General features: G+C 44.1%; 1 protein-coding gene across 1 annotated transcript in view; it reads left to right on the forward strand.

Annotated features, from left to right (window-relative positions):
• The window catches only part of myo16 (myosin XVI), a gene marked incomplete at both ends in the record, with an annotated part of 74,318 nt that overhangs the window by 48,779 nt on the left and 2,344 nt on the right, over positions 1–23,195 (forward strand). The window contains 11 exons of the mRNA XM_083996669.1: positions 145–220; positions 1,253–1,449; positions 2,636–2,716; positions 3,800–4,005; positions 9,673–9,775; positions 10,458–10,554; positions 10,655–10,928; positions 12,925–13,298; positions 13,417–14,676; positions 17,783–17,935; positions 18,704–18,789. Coding sequence (XP_083852795.1) covers positions 145–220; positions 1,253–1,449; positions 2,636–2,716; positions 3,800–4,005; positions 9,673–9,775; positions 10,458–10,554; positions 10,655–10,928; positions 12,925–13,298; positions 13,417–14,676; positions 17,783–17,935; positions 18,704–18,789 — 2,907 coding nt within the window. The remainder of the gene's footprint in view (positions 1–144; positions 221–1,252; positions 1,450–2,635; positions 2,717–3,799; positions 4,006–9,672; positions 9,776–10,457; positions 10,555–10,654; positions 10,929–12,924; positions 13,299–13,416; positions 14,677–17,782; positions 17,936–18,703; positions 18,790–23,195) is intronic.

Below are 23,195 nucleotides of genomic sequence, written 5' to 3' on the forward strand. Positions count from 1 at the left end.
TTTTTGTTGTGTGTCATGTTTGAAGGAGCTTCAGCATTTTTTCCCCCCTGTTTTAACTCCTCACAGCAATTACCATTTCTACAACCTTAAATGTACTGTATGAGTTTTTAAGTGAATGTCCATAAATAATTCATTCCCCACCAGATTTCATATGACCTCACGGGATCACTCACAAGAAACAAAGACTTCCTTCCTCAGAATCTCCTGTTTACGATGAAATGTAAGTACCCAATCAATAACACCCATAAAAGCACATCGTGGCCTCAGTGCACACTTGATCACAAAGATGCACTCTTGTCAGAACTAACAAGGCACAAGTCCACTCTTTGTCAACATGCGGTTGTGTTTTAATGTGTGTGCGTTTCATCCCATATGTGGCAGACAACACCGTCTGTGTGTATATTGTCTATACAAGGTGCCAGATGTGGCTTGTTGCGGTTAGGGCGACACAGACTGTCATTGTGTGAGTGCCAGACTAGCCTTGCGTCCAGCAGCCTAATTGCTACAATTTCCATGATGAGGCTAATCTTCTCAAAACTAGCCCTTCACTCACACTTGGCTGTTATCCCTCCTTCTGACTGAGATGCCTTGCTGCCTTTCATCCACACACATTGACATACGTACAGTTGTGCTTTCTTCTTTAAGCTAAAACGTGTAAGCTAATAGGAGGCCGAGGGGATCTGTGTAAGTCAATATTGAGGCGGTGGCGATGATTGCTTTAAATGAACAGACAATTATCTTTGGAGCTCTGTGTAATTAAGTCCTTAAATGAGTCTGAGTTACGTTTGTTTTTCTTTGCTTAGTACGCCTACCTGTCATCCTTTCCTCCTCTCTCTTTCTCTCTCTCTCTTTTTCTCTGTGTCTCTCTCTCCCTCTCCCTCTCTCTCAGCCTTTCAGAAAGAAGTCACACGCCCACGTTCACACACATGTTGTTTGGCTTTCTGAATGAACTCATTGTTGTTGTGAACCATTCCACGTGTTGTCAAGTGGCATAGTCCGCCCCCTCTTGTTGCCTGACTGATTGTTTACATGGAACCTAACTTTATGCCCCCCTCCCCACCCCTCACTCCTCTGATCCTTTCTCTCCTCCTTGTTTACATCCTCCACACTGCTGTTCCCTCCTTTCTTCCTTTATATCTCTTCATCCCACCTCAACTTATTCTCCTCCACCCCCTTATTTCAACCAATGGTGTTGCTTCTTTTCACTCTTGTTTTCCTCCCTCTCTGTCCATTTGTGCTTTGTGCCCGGCAGCTAGCGAGAGTGTGTTGCTGCAGCAGCTCTTCCAGTCCAAGCTGACTCAGACTGGTTCTCTGGTGCCAGCAGCTCACGGCCGCATAGGGCTGAGGGGGCCTAAAGCTGCTTTGTTGCTCCACAGGATGCCATCAACCTCCCCTTTCACTGCCAACTCTGTCCCCCAACAGCCTCGGCGGTATCATGACCTTAGCAAGGTACAGTACCGTGTAGTGGGTCCAGTGCTCCAGTGTTTTGTTGTTCTGTACCTGTAGATTCATGCAACTGCAACACACAGCTGAGCCTCAAAACCATAAAATATATTTAAGCCATTTTCCAGCAGAGTTGTCACACATGCACAAATGAATATTGATCCTACTCTGGTGGAAAACTATTAAATGAAATCTTGGAAATTATGACATCAAGGAGCTCAGTCGGTGAGAAAGTGACACAATCAGAAGTTTTTTGTTCCAACTGAAGACGGACTGTACTGATCAATGGGGAAAAAACAGGGATGGTATTTTTGGAAAAAAACAACAGTCTAATTTAAGATACTTCCCATCACTGCGCTATATATAAACCTCTGGGAATTGGATTTGTTTGTACAGCCCTGTGAAGAGCTTGAAAATCCACAAGCCCGCATACACATGCACACTTAAGGATAAGACTGGGATTATGCACTTTCCTCATGGCATACAAACAGAAAAACTCACAATATCTTTTCATAACAAGTCTCCATTTTCAAAGAACCCCTCCATATCTCTGTGTCCCTCCATTTGATGGAAAGAACATCGAAGTGTTGCACATGTGTTAGTGGAAAGGCTGGTTACGTAAACTACTGAGGAGGGTCCTGCCTGCAGTTTCTGTGGCTCATTAGCCATCTAGAGTAGAGGCTTACGCCATACCCCCTTCACCTTTCTGATTTGCCCCAGCAACCTTATATGGTGACATTAGGCAATATTGCAACGCTGCATTGGAAGAAAGACTGTAATTACAACAGTATAGTTTCATGTACGTAGTCTAATATCACAAGTTTGCCTCAAGGGGCTTTACGATCTGTGCAGCATGCAACACCCTCTGCCCTAAAACCCTTGAATGACACAGGGAAAACTCCTAGAAGAGGAGGGATCCCTTTTCCAGAAAGAACTGGCATGCAATAGATGTTGTATGTGCAGCAGAGAGAAACATGATACATTTATAGCTTGTAAAGTCTATGAATATATATGACTGATTTAACTAAAACTTATGGAAAATCTGAATTGGCTGACAGACAGTGGTTTAGTGAGACTATTTAATGTTGTTGCACAAATCCTACACACCATCAAAGGCCAAACATATTATCTGTAGATGATGATGATGATAATGATAATGAATTTCTCCCTTTTTAACTCTTTCCAATTTCAGATCTTAAAGAAGAAAGGCTCAAGCTCCTTCCTCCAACGACTAGAGCGGTGTGGGCCCGTCACTGTGGCTGTCCAGCTGAGGGTCAGTATCATTCCAGTCTATTTTGGGTTTTCTCTCACACAAGTTAAAAATTGCCAGAACAGCTTGTCTGGAAAACTTCTTTTACTAGGTTTGCCTGTTTAGTTCTTGGTAAGAGCAACAGATTCCAGCAGTATTAGTTTTTGTTGAAGAATCTGTTTAGTTGTACAGTCCCTCACTGTTGAGAGAAGGTCAAAAATACATTTAATTTACTATTGAGATGACAATCAGACAAAACGCTCTGTTCATTTTCCTTTTGTCTTTATTTTTTCTGAATATCTGCATAGTGTCTGCTGGTGATGTAAGGAGGCTGAACTGTGCTCACAAAAGCAGTACCTTTGGTCTGAATGAAGCCAGTGTGTTACACAATCAGAGTTGTGGGCTTGTGGTCGATGAGTCCCTCAGGGAATGGCAGAGAAGGAGAGAGTGGGCTGAAAAATGATGCTGTACCAAGCCAAACATGAAGCTCTCCCCATGAATGAATGAACAATGAACAACAACCACTGTGTGCCATGCACATGCTTCTGTGTGTGTGTGTGTGTGCGCACACACATTTGGAGTGAATGTGAACGCTGGTGGTGACGTTCAAAGATGAGGGGTGAGGTGTTTAGCATTGTACCTAAGTGTATGCAGAGCACATACTGACGTCAGTTTGAGGCGTGGCAAAGACAAAGATGTAAGTGTTTACTTGTATCTGGATGCGTGCGTAAATGTGTGTGTCTGTGTGAACTTGGATTTGTGAATTCAGGGCTCGGAGAAAAGCTTCCTGACGCTCACACACCAAGAGAAAGCAAAGAGCTCTTTGTGTTTTTTTTTTCCTCCCGAGGAGAAACACTCCCCCAAAAATCAGACCACTTTGTTACAAACACAGTGTGATCTCACTCCAGTCACTGTTACAAGTTGCAACATCAAAGAAAGTCAGAGAGCGTTCCCTTTTCTGCAGTAGAAGTTCCTGTAAATTAGCAAAGTGCTCTTCCATCCCAAACACAAAAATCATATTATTCATTTTCTTGTTAATATCTGTTATTCTGAAAAATAACCAGAAAGTGTCTTCAGCTATGTCTTCTTTCCTTTTCCCCATTTCAGAACTCGCTGTCAGAGATGATCAGTAAACTGCAGGCCTGCACTCCCCACTTTGTTGAGTGTGTGCGCCCCAACTCCAGTGGTCAGCAAGACAGTTTTGACAGCTTCCATGTGTCTACCCAGCTACAGTACATTGGGGTGCTTGAGATGGTCCGCATGATCCGATATGGATACCCTGTCCGCCTGTCCTTCCCAGGCTTCCTCAGCAGGTCAGTGCTATATGATATTGTGTGGTTAAAGAGTGTCACATCTGTTTTAAGACTTCCTCTGAAGCTCTATCTATATATTCACATTCATTCACCTCACATCCTCCTGTCTGTTGGGTTGCTCCACATCCTCTCACTTCAGATTCATAACAGTCCCAGCAGGTCACTGTGATCTCTGCCAGGTTAGATATATCAGTGTGAGCGGGCCAAAGTACGCTGAAAGTTTGACAGGACATTCCCTCTCTGCATCTGCAAATGAATGCAAGGGCATTTACTACACATAATAGGACACTCACGTGCAGGCTGACACATTAACGTCAGCAAGTCACTGCAACCTGCGATGTTAGAGGTACACATTGACCTTGAGTGGCATTTTTAGAGTATTAGAGTCCAATACAGCTGATGAATGTCACTATCACATTTACCATGTCAGCCTGACATGTATTAACCAGTCAGTTCTGTAAGGTCACTACGTTCCTCACCTAAATGTTAGTCATTATAACCAACCATCACTTCTTTTCTTAACTCTTACACAATGTTCCTGGCTTTCCCCATCTTCACACTCTGCCTCACTGGATGTTTTTTTTTCTGTATCCCTAGTGTTTTTTTTTTTATGCTTTTCTTATTTAGAAGCAAAGAGCATGATATGTCTTTGTGACACCACCACTCCTAACCACAGTTTTTTCTCCCGGTTCCTCTGATCCTGAGAACCAGTGAAACGTTTGAGAGGATTTAGCTCCAAATCAGTCTTTTCTCATTTATAATTATCCCTAATACTGAGCCATAAGTAACAAGGCTTGTTTTAATTGTAAGTCAAAATTGAAGCATTTTACTCCTAAATAAAAGTGAGAGTTGTGGCTTTTATTTGTCAAATGAACGGAAACGAGTGCAGGGATTTTGCAACAAAGAAGAGTAAAACATGGCTACCCAACCACAGCATAATGTACAAAAGGTTATAGTGTGTAGAATGTATTGAAGGTACAGTTTGCACATATTATTTTTTTCATCAAACATACACAAAGTGAAAGGGACTTTCATATAATAGGTTTCATGTGCGAAAACATGAACAGGGAATTGAATCTGGAGAATAGGCCCTTGTCAAATGGTGAAGTGAATCCAATATAGATTGTAAAGCCAACGCACTCATTGTTCGAGCTGTAATTGAAAGATTCCTGGTGTGGGGTGTGTGAATGCTGTTTGTTAAGCCATATGTGTGTCTGAGCATGTGTATTTGTAATGATGTGAGTCTGTGAGTGACTGTCATATTTTCTTTTTTTTCTTTTTCTTTTTCGGGAAGCCCTGTGCTGTGTGATAATCTCTGTGTTAGTGATGCCTGTGTCCTGTAGATAACTGGGCATCACAAGAGCCGGCTGGTTGCCAAAAAAAAAAGGGGGAAACGTAACCGTTGGTAAGCGAGAGATTAAACCAGAGCATATGAGGTCAATAGCGTGTGCACACTGAAATGCTTAGACATAGTTAAGTAGTTTGAGGTGATGTTGATGTAATATCACTCCTGCCTGAGATTGCTGTTTGGTTTCGAAAGCTTCTTCTATATTCTGTGTTAAAGTTGTTCGTCTACTCTTTGCATGGATGGAGCTTACTGTCAGTGGAGGAGTGTGATGGCAGGAGAATATCCATATTTTACATATGCACCTTAGTCATCAATCAAGTGGTTTATTAGGTTCTCGATGAGTTTGAACTGAAGCAAATGTGAGGTATCACCTCTTGTTTGTGACATGATCTAGTTGGAAACCCAGCAATTTGTGTCATTTCGCCAGGGTGTGGAAAAATAGTGCCTGCCATCTAGTTTTATTTATTATCTCTCCCTCTTCTACCTCCTGATATTGCAGAGGCTGATTTCAACAAACAAAAGGTACAGCTCCGGAGATGGTGGCTGAACAGTTCAGTGATAATCATACCGACAAGAATATTTAGTGTACAGGCGGAGAGAGAGAGAGGCATCATTTTTACAGACAAAGAGGAAACCTGCTCCAGCTGCTGGAGTGGGTGGATGCTTGCACACAAGTGACTCTTTGATGTCGTCCTCCATGCCAGCTGTGTCTGGAGAGGAGAGGGAGCAGAGTTGATGTGTGTGTGTGTGTGTGTGTGGACACACAGGAGGTGTGATGGTAGAGTGGTTGCTCACTTACTGCTGGACACCCTCCTCCGAGTGGGAACTAAAAGAACCAAAATCACCCTTTTGACTGCAAGAGGTGGAGCACGGTATGTACATGGTATAGAAGTGGGAACAAATGGTAGTTGATGCTCTAATGGATCAATGCAAACTACTGGCTTCCATATCAGGATTAGACTCAGTCACGTTTAAGACCATTGTCATCAGTGTCCAGTTTGTGTCACTCCAAATGAACTAAAGAAAAGCAGAATGTAAAGGTTTGATCATGGCTGCTTGCACAACTCAAGGCAAAACAATACAAAATACTTTTTCTGAGTTTGTACTTTTGAATTAATGGTACTATTTCTGCCAGTCACTGCACCAAGCCAACATGACCAACAAATTAGTGTGTTGAACAAACACACAGAGGTTAAACTGATATCAACACTACCTCCTCCTGGAAAAGCAAACAGGCTGAATAGCAGAAGTGTAATGCTGTTTTTTACTGAGAAAAAAAAATCAAATTACTATCATGCTTTAATCTGTAATGCATTCCTGCCCCGCACTGGCTTGTGTGCACTGCACTGTGCATGTGTGTTTGTAGCATTTTGTCTCCATACAAATGGACCCTTTGTGAGTTCTTTGTCCGGCGTGTGTCCCTGCTCTGCTGTTTATACATTAAAGCCATGCTTCATTTAAGTGGCTGCCACTCACAAAGACACCAGTCAGCCCAGCCCAACTGCCATTCACATCTTCCTCTCTCGCCTCCACACTGGTTTCAGCACAGACAGACCCGATGAATGAACACAGCTTGGCCTGGGAGAGGAAGGAGCTGCTGCAGAGCGGGGGTGGACAACACTGCTGTCCTCACAGAGCTCCTTCTCTGTTGATTTCTCATTCTTTCCTCACATGCTCTCTTCACTGAACCGCCATTTCCTTTTTCTCTCATCTTTTTACTTATTCTTTCCTTCAGATACCGACATTTCCAGTTTGTTCTCATTTAAGCCTTCATCTTTCTTTTTTTCCTGCTTCTCTCTCTCACACACACACACACACACACACACACACACACACACACACACACACACACACACACACACACACACACACACACACACACACATATAGTATCTCAATATGATTGTTTCTTATCCCCTTTTCTCTTTCCATTCATCACTCTTTCAAAACAGGCTCTGGCCCTTGACTAACAAAAAATGACAGGCCAATGAATCAGCCATTAATCTTAAGGTTGCCGTATTTTCTTGAAAACAACCACACAAGTGTGTAGACAAAAAAAATACACACCATAACCATGCAGGCCACTTCACGAAGTCATAGTGGCCGCCCGAAGCGAATTACATTAGTGTCCTGGTAACCACAGTGATTTATGAGGAAATCTATTTTACTGTTGCTTTTATTTGTCTTTTATGATACACTATGTGTTTTGTGGCAGGGGTTTATTTTCTGCCAATGTGTAAGGTCAAATCCAACCACTTGAACCTTGTTCCTGTTAGTCTCAGCCCCATCCATGTGCGCAGCTTTCCTCGATTTTACTGATATTGTTTGAAAGCGGATGAGAAAGAGGCATCAGTATTCATAGAACATGTCACAAATGCTTCTCGCAATCCTATTGTTCATATTTCCTATATGGCCGGTTCCAAATGGGTCTTCATCATCACCCTCTGATGGATAAACACACGCACATCTGCGGGCTATAAAGTTCCCTACAAAAGAATATCCATCATTTCCATCTGACCCCCGGGGGTGAATGTCCGTGATTAAACAAAGTCGATAGGGTTTGACGCTGTGGCAACTCAAACTTTGTCAGATGGATAAGAGCAGCTTCACACAGGAAGTGAGCGGTTTGAATGCCGTTTGTGTTCCACCTCGCCTTTAACGCCTTAGTGGCGCTCAATAACACTGGTCACTGATGGCCCTTTGGTCACAGAGATCTCCGTTAGCGCCCTGTACCCCTCCATTTAAACTCTTATCAAAGGGGTTATTTCACTTCTTTGACTCCACATGAAGCCCCCTTGGGTCTTGTAAAAGCAGGGACCATCGATGGTTTTCATATCCTCATAGGGGAGGTCATGGGTTTACAGAGTTCCTTTGTGTTTTATGGGCCCAGGGGGGCGGCGTGTGTTGTCTGCTGGACTGGTATTACCATACAGAGAGAGGGTGAGCGAGAGTTCAGACAGACCCCACTCCTGCAAATCAAAACACATCCTATATTCACGTGCACTCTCGTACTCACCTCGGACAGTACAGGTGGTTTATGCTTCCAGCCATCTGCTGGTTAAAATTGTCTCATCAGATGACATCATCAGCCGGCTCTGCCTCTCATTGATAACATTGGAGACAGAGCATTGATGGAAAAAATGCACTGAGCAGCTGATCAAACGTTTGGGGGGATTCACATTATTTAGAATAAGATAAAATACTGTATATCTATAACAGTATTTCTATTCTTCACTTTTAATCCAACAACTTGCCTCTTATTCACATATTAATTGCAGCAAGTGTTGGTCTGACCATCAGGAACCATTGCATATTGTACCATGGAAAACCCTAGTGTGTTTACTAAATATCTTGGACTTCACCTTTGATCTTGGTTGTAATAAATACGGCTAAATTAGATAATATGAATTTGTGTTGTTTTAGTTTTTGTATAATCTATAGTGAAATGTCCATACTGACATGTCCAGGAGCTTTTAGACAGTGGGGTACATTTGCCAGCCTCCTGCAGATGGTAATGCTCTGGTCAAAGTTGAACAGTGTAAATAAAATATTTATAACACACCATTATCAGGATCACCAAAGCCGATGTGGTCCAGTTTTTTAAATTAAAGAATTCATCATAGCGACCGCTATTTGAGGCCAATGGTGCAATTTTGTAGCCAAATTTCACCATCTTTAAACTAGAAACCAAAAGAATAAATGATTCCCTTTCTCTCTTTTTAATCTACTAAATTCATTAATTCACTTTATTTTAATTTTAATTTTAATTTTCTTTACATTTGTAAACAGTGTGGCTGGTGCGCCTGGTGGAGAAGGATGAAAAGAGCTCATAAAGACTTTGGAGAAATTGCTTATGAATGAGAGAAGGTTTTTGTTTTTATTCCAGCCCCATGCTCTTGTCTGGATCAGACATTCATGTCTGCAGGTTTATCTTCATGAACCAGCCTCTGTCCCCCCGACGCTGCTCATCCACACAGTCCACACAGCGTATAAAAACATCTATAGCTTGATAGTTTCTGTCTGTGAATTCTGTATCAACATAGCTTTCACTTTCCCTTTCACCCCCACCGTCCCAGGAACAAACAAACCACTGTCTCCATCCAGCTGACCATTCATAGCAACGGTTGCCTAGGGCAACACCAATAGGAACAGATGCCGTTCGGCTGGTCTGCCGTATGACCCCACTGACCTTTGAACCCATTGTCTCTGAAAAGAGGCGGTGTCACGTTGTCTCGTCTAAATTCTTAAATTCAGCACTTTGAAACACTTTTGTCCTGCAGCTCTGACGTCCTCTGTTTTTTTCTCTCTGTGTGTTTCAGATATAAAGACCTCGCGGTCCCAACTTTGGTAGACAAGAAGAAATTGTCACCAGAGGAGAAATGTCGCTCAGTTCTGCAACAGTCTAAACTCCAGGGATGGCAGGTGTGTGTGTGTGTGTGTCTGTGTGTCTTTTCTGGTCTCCATCTATGACAAAAGATTTTCCAAATTACTTAATCCCTGACCCTGTGTTTGAAAGATCCCATGGAATCTTTGACAACTCGTTCCAGCTGTCCCACCTCATCATAATTCTTCTCACACACACACACACAGAGCAGCATGGATCCCTCCGCCCCCCTCTCTGTGCTGTCTGCCAGACTGCTGTTGTGTCTGAGTGTGTGACCCTGCAGGTCACGTTAGCTCCTGCCTCACACATGCATACACACTCCTCAACAATGCCCAGCAGACACCTTTTCATGCTCGTTCTCCTTCACGCACAGGCACACACACTACTCCAACAAGTAGCGTATGTTGGATTGAATTGTGTCTGTGTGTGGAAGCATGTCACCCCCACATTTCTGTGCACCTGGCGTAGAGTGACCTCTGTCGACCCCCAGATGCCCTCTGAATTCATGGAAGCGAATGCAGGGTCGACGTGCAGCCCACCCTCTCCACACTCCACTCCCACCTATTATCATACATCATAGCTACATCACTGCTCTCCCAACTCTAGCACACTCCTTCTAAGATTTCCAACAGGAAACAGCCTCACAGGGTTTGTTGTTAGTGTGTATCAATACTTTTTCCTGTGTGTGTGATCAGCTCGTTTGTTTCTTTGCATGTGTAGATGGGCAGCAGTAAAGTTTTTCTAAGGTACTGGCAGGCTGACCAGCTCAACGACCGGTGCTATCAGCTTCATAAAAAGATCATCACCTGTCAGAGAGGTAATTATCCCAAATGACAAACCAACGATCAATATGTTCTTTGAAACGTTCGCCTCTCTCTGGTGATTTTGACCGTCACCTCCTCGTCTCCTCGTCTCAGTGGTGCGTGGCTGGCTGGCCAGACAGCGGGTCCACAACAGGCTGTCGCTGCAGCAGAAAGAGGAGTGCAGTGTGCAGCGGTTCCTGCAGGGGGCAGAGGACATGGGGCTGCGAACCTATGACCAGCTGGTCATCCAAAATGCATCCGACATCGCCAGAGAAAGCGACCGATTGCGCTGCCATGGCAACAGCCTTGTCAACACCCTTGGCAATAGCCCACCACTCGGTGAGAGGCCTGAGCCGGTGGGTAAGGAGGAGGATCAGCCTGTCAGGAGGTAAATTAAACAAGACGCCGTCACTACTCATATATCAGATCTGAAGGCAAAGACATGCAATCAGAATTCATTAATGAATATTCAAGGCCACGCAGATGCGCAGTTTGTCATTTTGTCATCATTTGTCATTTGTATGTCATGTTGTTTTACACCCGTTCTGGCCAAATATTAATTTGATCAAAAAGTTAAAGTTTTGTTTTGATGATTAACTTCCACCGTGCCACTGATTACTTCACACTTATGCAAATACTCAAGACTGTAATGTCTCTAAAAACAGGACTTTTATCACTCACAACACCATAATTAATTATTAGATGCAGCGGTCTCATTGTTATTTAGCCAGCAAAATAACAAACAGTCTGGAGTCGCTGTCATTCACAGGATTTATGACTGTGTGAAAGAGTCATTTGCCTTTATAAATGTACTGGTGTGTCTTACTTCATGCGTTTTTGCATGTCTGTGCCTATGGCAGTATGGCATGTGTTTTGTGATTAATGACGTAATTGTATCTCCGTGCGCTGAAGGCTTTTAATTGTAAGCTTCATGATGGATCGTCAGATAATGAGCTGCATTATCAGATTGTATTAGTATTGTATTACACCTATGGTATGGTATCCTTATCTAATTTTAATATAATGCATCAAGCCTGGGCTGAATTAGAGGGAGCACAAAAAAGCTAATAAGAAGCTCTTTAGATGTGGTGTTAAATAAACGACCTTCATTTTTGAAAAGTTACTTTCCTACTTGCGGAAAAATGATGGCCTCATATACGGTGCTACCTGAAATGTAACTTATGCATTTCAGCTCCACTAAATGTGCTGTGTGCACAGATGATATATTGTATGTTTAGGGTTAATAATTGCAATTATTATAACAATATCACCTTTCCATCTCTTCAGAGATGGAATATCATTTGTGTTGCTTATAGTCACAGCTTCATAATACAGGCTTTTATTCCAGGTTGACAATTGGGAGTGACTAATACACCAACATGTTAAAGCTTTGTGACGAAATGACAAAATTCATTGGAAAATTTGTTGTTGCAAATGTAAGCATCATGCTAAACAAATGAAATGGCATGAAGTATAGGTAAGTGTATGTTAATATAGTGAAAGAAGAAGAAAGAAGTCTCGCTTTTTAGAAATTCAGAAATGCAAAAAAAAATGCAAAAGTGTTAAGTCATCACATTTCATTGACTGTAACAGCAACTTTTAAATATATTTGATATTTGTTAAGATTAGGATGAAGCAATGTACATCCCATAAGATGAAAAGACACATACACATGCATGATTTCTGTATCCTCTATGTGTCCTTGTATATGTAACATCTGCTGCTGGGCCAGGAGACAGGAGCGCAGGGAGGCTTCGAACAGGAGGAGGGGTGTCAGTAGGCAGACTGGGAGAGGAGGCAGAGTTGCTGTATGGTTGAGGGAGTTAATAGGCACATACGTACGTTTGCGCACGCACATACAAATGTGCTCACATGCACACATTCATCCAAACTCACCTAATTTCTGAGCAGGTTTGTAAAATGCCCTCCCCCATCACTTTCATACATGTTTGCTCTGCCTTCCCAACCCCCCCCCCCCCCCCCCCCAGTCATTGAACCAACAGATGGCACACACAGATTAGCAAAGGAAATATCAAAGTGGATGCTATCAAATTACAGCAAAGAGATTAGATTAAAAGCATAATGTATATGGTCTTTATCCTACAATTGGCCTCCTAAGCTCACTTTAGCTTGAATAGACAGTTTAAGATGGCATTTATTAGGTTTAATAATGGAAATCATATTATTGACTTAATCAGAAAAAAGAATTTGTATGGGAAGATGTTAGGCTAAAGCTTTTGTGCATCCTTTCTGGATATCATGAATCAAGCACAACTAGTAGATAGAGATAATATAGTAGAGCGATAATGCGAATGGTCAGTCACAACAAAATCATCAACTTTGATTCAAATGTTATTTGTGTTATTCTTTATCCCCGTTTGTAGGGTCGGGGAGAAAAATGGGAAAGTCCACGACGGTTCCGGCAGCCGAGTCTTTCGCCACTTTCGGTCCAGCTCAGTACCCACCCCCCTCGCCATGGAGAACATGGTCCATTCCTCTGCCAGTCCCCCTGTTAAGCCCGCCCTGCAGCAGGTAGCCCATACCAGTGAGGAGGGGGCAGGCGGGGCAGGTCTTTCATCTCCACGGAAGCAACCTCCCCCAAAACCAAAGAGGGACCCCAACACCCGTCTGAGTGCATCTTATGAAGCGGTTAGCGCCGGGTTGACGATGGCAGCCAAAGAGAGCCCCACTCCAGAGGGCTACGGTTCACCAGCTGGAAGCCCCCCTAAATCCCAGCTGTCCCCCACAGACCCTGCAGGTATATCACCTCCACTGCTCTTAAGAGGACATGACAGATGGTGGTTTTTCTGTGCTTGAGTGCTGTTGCTTAATGCTTTTCTCCCTGTATTTAATTGACTTATTTGTAATTTCCTCAGCCCTGTCCAAGCCCCGCCCCCACAGCGATGACTACACAACCATGAGGAAGGTGCCACCCCCCAAACCCAAGCGTAGTCCCAACACAAAGCTAACGGGCTCCTACGAGGAGATCAACGCCGTAGCGCCACACCTCCACCAGCTGCGCCCCGCTGATGTGAAGCTGGCCTTGCTGTCCCGCGCCGGGGGATTCGCAGGGTTTGGTGGTTTAATGCAGAGAGCCGCGTCCATCGATGCCCCACAAGGGGTCGCGCTGAGCCTCTACCAGGGTCATGACGAAGAGGACGTGTACATAGAGATGTTGGGCTCTCAGCCGCGGACTCGGAGCCTCCAGGAGCCCCCCGACAGCCCAGAACTGGCTGACTCTGAAGCCGTCTATGAGGAGATGAAGTATTTTCCTACTGAAGATGGTGGACCTCCCGCCACCGTTGTTACCAAGGCAGCAAAACTGGAGGCTCTGGGTTTGGGTCTCATAGGATTAGGGACATCTCCTCCTCAGAGCAGGGAGACCAAACGGCTGACGGGAGGGGGAGTGGCCGCCGGCTTGGACATCGCTCACTCGCAGGGCTTGTCCAGCAGCGGCGCTCCCAAAGCTCAGCACGGCAAAGACGGCGGCGGTTGTGACATCCCAGCTCCCTTCCCCAACCTGCTCCCTCATCGTCCACCTCTACTGGTGTTTCCCCCCTCTCCTGTCACCTGCTCCCCCGCTTCAGACGAGTCGCCCCTCACCCCGCTGGAGGTCAAGAAGCTGCCGGTGTTTGAGACAAACCTGAACTACGCCACCGGCCCCGATAGCCCCCTGTCTCCACAGTACGCTCGCCAGAGGGCCGACTCCTCCCCCAGCCTCACCGTCCTCATGCCAGAGAAGAAGTCTACACCTCCACTCACCCCTCCACCGCCACCTCCTCCTCCCAGCGCCCCCCCTCCTCCCTACAGGCCTCCTTCACACTTCCCCTTCCCGCCTGAGGCCAACTTCCTGACCCTCACGCGAGCAGCATCTGTCACAGGGAGCACGGACTCCCCCAAAACGTCCTCACAAAGGGCCGGGGGGGAACCGCTGGGGAAGCCGCCTCCCTATTCCCCGGTGAAGATGACTCGCCCTGAGCCCCGGAGAGCGCACTCGTGCTCCTCCTCTCCTCTGCTGTTCAACCCAGCCAATGGCAGACCTCTGACCAGCCCTCTTGATGAACTCAACACGCTGTTCAGCTCTGGACGCAGCCTGCTGAGGAAGTCCACGTCTGGCCGGAAGACAAGAGATGGAGGTCGGTCACTCATGCTCACACGCTCACACATGCACTCACTCACAGTTGCACACATCTAAAACACCGGCGAAGAGAGAACATTACGGCACAATATCAGTTTTTCAGAGTCTAAATGAATCATTTCTCTGTCCTTTCTTCCCTTTTTTAATCAATTCATTGTTTTCAATTCAATCTGCAGTCACAGTTTAATTATCTACTTAAAGTTGCTTTAACTTGAGTCAAACCAATATATGAACCTGATGATGGGTTGTTATGTATGTAAGGGGTCGAGACTCAGCTGAATGTGTGAGTATGTGTTCGTGATCAAAACCTCAGCCTTGTCTGTACCAGATGATCTATTGGGTACTGGGTGATTACCTTCTGTACAACCGGAGTAGTGCAGGGTAGGGGTGTGCTATAGGTAGGGATTAACCCCTTGTATTGTGTTTGTGTTGTGTGTGTGTGGATCTGTGACACACATGCCCTGTGTTTGAGTGGTATGGAATTGAGATGCACCAGTGTCCAAAACGCCTTCCTCATAAATCCTCCCTCTCTGCAACAGAAACACGTTACATTAATTCAACCACCCTCTTTGGCCCACTTGAGGCAGCTCATTTGTTACAGTCTCCAGTGTAGTGCCCTTTGGCTGTTGTAGCTGCCCCGTTACATGTTAGCTAATGAGCTAGCTGGTGTAGCCCACTTTGCATCTCACTGCACTTTAAAGTATGATCTGTCTGCGTTGTAGCTCAACCTACTACAATGCAGAGCACATACAGAACCTGTGACACTGATGCAAGGGTTGACCTTTGCGAAAGCAGGACAAACATATTTGTCTCACCTAGTAAATGAAATGGGTGGGTCCCCCAGGTCAAAGGTTTCAAACCCACAAGAGATTACTTTGTGTTGTTTTACTCAAGTACATTTCCCATCAATACTCCAAACATACTGAGAAACCATGGGCTCATCAGAGAGAGTCGTGCCACTGTGTTTTAACTGAGCCTCTGTTTCCTCAAAGTGTATTAGTTGTGGCTGGGTTAATAATACATGAGCAGTAGCATGATGAGGGTCGGCATTAAATATTCAGCAGCTCACTCATGTTCTGCTGAAGGAAGTGCGAGTGACCAGCAGCATAAACAGGCCATCCTGGACTTATTATACAATTATCAAGGAGACTAGCTGGAAAAACAAGTGAAAGTACTTGCTGCTGTCATCATCAGTCTCTCATCTCTACAAAGGGTTGTCGTTGTTGTGGAGCTCTGTGATTTGTATTTGCCACAGTTGTGTCATACTTCTATAATTGCAACAGGTTTAAAGGGCAGGTAGCTGAACTCCTTATAAGCGACGGTATGAGAGCAAGTGCACATGCTGACACATATGCCTCACATGACATGTTGCACTTGACTCCTCGTCAGCACCTGGACCTGTGCGGGAAAAGCACTGGCGTCATGGAAACTGTGTATGTGACAGGGGAACCTGGCACTGGGGTATTTTGAGTGGGGAAAGCAAGGCGGTCCGCTTAGATCAGGCCACAGAGGGATGCCGATGGGCTTAACAGGATGGCCTACTTCCGTTCCCCCTCGGCTGTTAAATGACTGAGTGTGATACCTGACGCTATGGGAGTGGCCAGGGGTTGCAGTTGCTATCCCAGACATCTCTGTGAAGAGCAGCTGTCTCTCCCTCCTCCTCCTCCCCTTCCCTATCTACAGGGAATGAGAAAACCACAGGAATGCCAGGGGAAGAGGGCACACAATATTAACAAAATTGGATAAAAGTCAAACTCTCTCTCATTATGGTCTTTATTGTACAAACCCAACTACTCACTGTGACTCATCCTTTCACAAGCGTGAAAACGTCACATGGACCCCTGTCTGCGTCTCTCTCCCCTACCTGGCCTTTTGTCCCACACAAACACACACCTACCCCACTGGACCTAGTATAGTAGACTAAGTTTATATTTAGGCATCTTGTGACCATGGGGCGGACCAGAAGGCACGCATTCTCAGTGTGGGACAGCAGCTGACGAATTCCCATTCACACTCCCACACGCATATGCACCCACAGTCTCTTACTCATTCAGTGTGTGAGAGCATGTGAGGCCTGGGGAGCAGCAGCAGGGGCAGAGGCAGGTCATGTGGAGTCACCTTCCTACCCGACAGAGCTGAATGAATACTTTTTAAAAGGCTAGGATAGCTGTGCAAGCGAGGGAGGGGTGGGGGGGGGGCTAAGTGGAACAAGACGAAGTCAAAACCCAGTATATGGCTGGACTGCATCGTAGGCTGTTTGTATTCTGCCTGGTGTCAGCAGGTTTCAGCCCTTTATCTGTTTGCTTCTCTCCCACTTAGTGTGATCACACACAATATCATAATGTATCCAAATTCACAATAACGCTGTTCTCATTTACATATTTTGTCTGTTTCTTTTGTCAGTATTAAATAGTGACTGGCACGAGACGCATTTAGGTTACATGTTCATCAGCAGTTACTTCCAAGCCATTTCCAAGCGGCTGCACTGCTCAATTTTCTTCTTTTTTAACCATGACCTTACAAACCCACTAAAAACAGAAGTTAAAAACAACAGTAGTGCTGCAATTTCAGCTGTATTTACTTGTAAAATGATCAGTAAGAGAGAAGGTCAGATACTTATTCATGTCAGCTGCTGAAGAGAGGTGTGTCTGTGGGGGGGATGGCCTGACCTCGAATACATCGGACAATGCTGGTGACACACTTGTGTTGATAGATGCAATATTGTGTACAATAAGTCATACATTTTGAGCTAAATGGCTCCAAAAATTTTAACAAAAGACAAAAGAACTAATTCGGCAATACTGCTTCTTTGCGTCAGGTCATTTCAGAAGAGCAACAACCGTGGTGGAAACTACAGCACTCAGTCAGTCAGTGACATTTGCATTTATACAGTGAGAAACTACTGCTGTGGTCCAGCCAGAAAAAAAGGAGAGAGAGAGGCTGGGAATTAACGTATAATTATCCAAGTCACAAAATTGAATTTTTTGCTGTCGCCCACAGGTACTCTGATGAACCCATGCATAATGGAATCTTATGTCTGTTGTCTGCCATACATGACATGTACTGACATGTGCAGTGTTTTCCTCTGGCTATATTCCTCGCAGGATTCAATTCTAATATCAATCTACCAGGGAGGGAAGAATGCGGCTCTGCCCCCACCTCACCTTCTCTGCAGCTACAGGACAAGAACGCCAACAACCACTCTCCCCACTCCCCAAGCCCCGGCCCCGTAGAGAACGGCAACCAGATCTCCAATGGTAACCGTCTATCTATGTATTATGCATTTACATTGTTCAATATTAAATCAAAGAAATAAAAAAAAATGCAAATATAAACAGTTGCATATGAAAGTCCAGGTGGATATAAATTGCTTTGCAACGCACCCATATCATATATAGTTTAGCACAGGCTGTGATCCTGTAAAGAAAGAGGAGCAGATAGAGAGGATATGGATAGAAACTGGAGTCCCTGGTAAGTGTTCTGGTTGGTCACATCTAGATGTGCACAGTGTAGAATTAAATGAGAAGTACTGTATGATTTACAGTTTAGCTTAAAGCAAAAAGGCTATGTTGTACGAAATAGAGAATACACTGCTGCTTTTATTGGTGTCCTGGAGAGAACAATACCACTGACTAAACATGTAGTAGGCCTTTACCCTTTTTGTCACATCATGACTTAAATTTATCTAGAAATAAAAGCATTGTTCAGGCAGGGGTCAGACGTAGGAGGGAAGGAGGAGTTATGCAGAATTAAATTATGAAGTCACGTTATAAGGTAAGGAGACCACAGATAGGTTAAAGGAGGGCCATAAATTTGTCAGCTGCAGCCGAAGAGTGATAACAGTAGTCTTTTACCTCTCATAGAGTATGTCTGTTTCCCTCTGCATGAGGGAAGGTTGTTTCCTGCAACGTGTCTGTGATTGAAGAGTGAGGCGTCCTTCAGTTTCTACCTGCCTGTGTGTGGGAGGACCTCAGGTCAGATGTCTGTCTGTGTTTCATAACGTGCTTTTGATATTGTGTGTTCAGGGTCACTGGAAGACGAAAGTCACAGCAAGTCAAACTCCTCCAGCTCCACCTCTCTGCACAGACACATGGACAGCCATCATACTCAGGTAAACACACAAGACAGGTACTTAAGAGCACAGACAGACACTTGAGAGCGCGCTGACATTATGTGTGTGACATATTATCACAGATTTGTCATTTAAATTGAATATAAGATATAAGTGTCAGATGCTTTATGCTAATGGAAATAAGGGATCAATTGTATTTGTTTTGGCCTTACTTTCTTGTGTAAGTCACAGAGCTGTGAGTCGCAGTTTCACAGAGCTGTGAGTGGCATGTACGGTACACTTGCTTACGCCCGTACACCCACACTAACAGACGCACACAATTACAGCACAATCATAGCAGGCCTGTATTTTGTTTTGGGTTTGTTGACATTTTGAGTGGACCGGAAAGTGGCCCCCCTCGGAACAACACGTATCACTCATGACATGCAAGCTTTCTCTGGCTCTGTAGACAGGTATACAGTTTCAGGATTAAATTTAAAGTCCTGCATGCATGCACACAAGCTTACACACACACGCAGCTATGTGTGTATATACTCACACACACACACATTCACATAGACATACAACAGCCTCATTAAATAGGAAGAATAAAAGTGGAAACCATCTTGAACCAGAGCCAGAAGAACAAACTGAGATAAACCACAAACACGTGAATGTTATAGCAAGCCTTAATAATTAAAAGGTTTAAAGATGTATAGCTTCATTAGCTTGATCACACTCACATGGTTGGTCTAGTAGCGTAGAGGACGTCCACAGGGAGAGCCACTCACAACTGGGAGAAAGCTCTTATGATGATTATCACGTGCTGTACCCTCACCTCAGGCAACAACAACTGAGACTGAGTACAAATTGTATTTTATCCACCAACACCACCAAGTCTAATGATTAATAGATAGATTTATACATATATTAATAGAAAGATTTATCCATATATTGTAATCAAAATGTCCCAACAACTTGAGAACGCTCCTCCTGCTTGAGGTTTCCTTCATCTACTCAGTAAATGTTATGTTAGTAGCTGATGTGTAACTGCATCATGTATCCCAGGCTGCAGCTGTTTCATCCTTACGCTCAAAAGAAACTTTCACCACATGGAAAATTGATTTTGGATCCATCAGCGACTGCAGCAGTCAGTGATTGAGTGTCACAGTCAGTAGAGCACGAAGCACAAAACAGGGGCAAAGTACGTAGTGTCCCACCTTGGGAGCAGCCCAGAACACATGATTCATAAGGTCCCGCCACTAGAGATCTGAAGGCACACTGTGTATCCTCCTCGCTGTCCTCAGGTTGGCTAAGTGTTGTGGCCCTGCTCTCACAGCTGTGGCGAGCTCACCAAATTCATCTTTTGGAGTTCCCGTCTGTGTTTGTGAGACATCATAGTGATGTACCAGCACATGTTTTTTTCTTACAGTATTAAAAAAAATAGAATGATGCATATAGCTGCTAATTCAATAGACAATTTCTTTTTTTAATGTGATGGTTTATCTCAAAGTGTGTGAATTACTTGCTGAAAAAAACCCTCCAGGGGCTTGTAGGGTGGCATTCTCCGACTACAGTTCCAGGCTATTGTGCATACATTTGTGGGGTACAAGAACCTTTTATACATAGTAAAAACAAACATGGTTTAACAGGATGTAACATAGTACAATGCAGTACAAAAGCTCGAAAAATTAATCATTCTGCTAAGCACTCACTCACACATATTTAAAGCTTATTAATAGGTCATGTTTGTTTGTTGTCATTGTGGCTGTTAAGGCATTTATGGCACAGCTGCAGAATCGAAGACAAATTTCCCTGAGCAGGACAATAAAGTATATCATATCGTATCGTATTGTATCATCAAAAATATACAGACATACATTAAAGGGACAGTATGGGACTTTATTGGCTTTTTATTGACAAAAATCAAATATCACTTTCATAAATACGTATTTCACTGAAGTGGAATCGCGCCCGCATACAAACGAGCGCTTTCTCGTACCTTAGAATGAGATGTTACAAGTCGTTACAAACATACAGGGGGGGGTTCACCGAACCTTCTCTGCCATGTTGAATCGCCATTTTTACGTTCAGTGTCACCGTGGCTGTAAGTAACCTCAAACTCGGGCCGCCGGAGCTTCTCGGCTCGGGGAGAAAGTTTTCCAGACAGCGCCTGTTAAAACTGTCACCACCGTGTAGCTAGTGTGAGGAAGGACGGAGGCACTGGTGTTGCCTTCAGGTGCAGTCAGACACCTGAATGACGCCGTGAGTGACGCCGTCGGCAAACCAACTGGATGTTATTTTACTCGACGAGAGAAAGCCGGTAAAACGTGGGTCAGGTAAACAATACGACATCACCATGACAACATATTGTCACGCCTGTATTGTTTTGCCTCGTGCTGGCGGACCGTTTGTTTACATAGAGGCTTGTTTATCCTGATACATGCAGCGTGTGTTGTTTTTCTGACTTCTGCCCGAGTTTACGTAAACGCAACAGCAAGAATACGTGCCGACATGCAACCGCACCGCTAGATGGGGGTAAATCTCACATACTGTCCCTTTAAAAAATCTGAGAGCATATACTGGTATGACAACATAATTTGCAGTTAATTGAATACTGATAAGAATATCAAGTAGTCCCAGTTTATATAGGCAGACCATGTGGAAAGTATTGGCTAGTTAGCAAAAGTGACTTTAGTGGACTCCTAAATTGCTGTAAAGATCAATTTTAAAAAAGTACAGGTAATAGATTTCCTATTCTGGACCCGTGATAAAGTATACATAACTGTGTGATTCTCTTCTTCTCCCTCTCTGACTCTGATGAGTTTGGCTGTTTCTCTCACTCCCTCCTTTATCTTCCAGAGGGGACATCTCAACTTTTCTCCGTTCGGTGCAGGGGCCGCCCTCTAAAACAGCGAGGGGGGGTCGGGGGGGGAGGGGGCTCATTGGAGGCCCTGTTCACATGTAGGGATGTGGTGAGTGTATATATCATGCCTCGCGACTCTCCACCCTTAATGGCAGTGTTTTTCATAGACCCAGTGTGGGATCGTGGCGGTAATGACCGTCATTATGTAAGGGGGAAAAAAAACTACCTCAAACATTTTGTCTAAGTTCAAGATAATATTCTGCTGAAAGTCTGTTTCTGGAGTATACAAGAAAGCTCCTGTAGAGTATTTAAGTATTTACAGCAGACAATTGATTAAAAATATCATATTACAATTTTCAGTCATTGTGATGCAAGTGAAATCTCTGAAAACATCGGTCCTTGGGGAAAAAAACTGAAAACCACTGCTTTAGCAGAACATCATCTCAGCTTCACCTGCTCCCCTTGTTTACCGTGCTCGTCCTTTAAACACTGGTCTGGAATCAGGCGAGCAAATCTGCCCTGTCTCCTGTTATGTCAGGATCAGTGGTAGATTCAAAAGTCTGATCCCAGAATCAGTTGCACCTCTGCCCCAACCCACCTTTTTTTTGTATTTTAGTTATTTCTGGAAGAAAACTGCAGCTCTTGAGTTCAGCATGACTCTCTGCATCAGTGTACCTGCACACAGTCGCTGTCAGAAGACACTGTAATCTTGCCGTCTCAATTGAGGCTTTTGGCATAGTTTGTTTTTCAGTGAGATACTTTATTAGATGGTTTGGAGTCAGTTTAGCTCCATGCCGTCTGGTGTTGATGACTGGTAAATTCAAATACGTGGAGTAAGTCTGTTTACAAAAAGAGAGCTGCAATTTTGATTATTGCTTATTCATCTGCTTGGATTTTTATGTTGCTGAAACCATCACATGAACTCTTTTTTAAACCTTCCGTTCTTTTCTGACCCTGTTATTTAGCATTACAGTTGTTAGTATTGTCACTGGTGCTAACCAACAGTTGTCCAGCCTTGGAAGTCACTCTAGATCTTTGTCCAAATGTGTTTGACATTGTCTCCATGAATGAGTTCATATGTTCACTGTTACAACTGAAGCATGGAAACATTTGACTTGGTTCCTTTCTTCATTAATTTGTTATGTTTTCTGGAGCAAGTTCATTATCATAAGTTCATTCAAGGGATGGGAACAACTCTATGACCCAGAATACCATTCAATTAGCTGCATTCCAGGCTGTGTTTATGCAGGATTAGCAGATCTAATGGGATACATAAAAAGGAAAGGATGAAGGAAGGAGAAGGGGGTGGATAACTCTGTTAGGAATGAATGGACTAACTTGTTTTGGTTTCTGTAGTCAGTAGTCGACAGCAGTCTAGACGGTTATGTTTGCTACTTAGAATAACAACACTCAAAGGATAAGGAGGCCTGACAGACAGCCTTAGTTTCTCTGCATGAATCCCTTGTGTTTGCCAGTGTCAAAGCGTGAGCGAGTTAAGGTTCCATGCCAGTTTCTCTGAAATCCCCACGTCACCTAACCTATCCACTGAAATTTCCGGGAAAGAGCTCACAAATAGATCATCAGTGACTTCCAGCAGCCT

This window comes from Trachurus trachurus, assembly GCF_905171665.1.
Source record: "Trachurus trachurus genome assembly, chromosome: 21".
Lineage (NCBI taxonomy): Eukaryota > Metazoa > Chordata > Actinopteri > Carangiformes > Carangidae > Trachurus > Trachurus trachurus.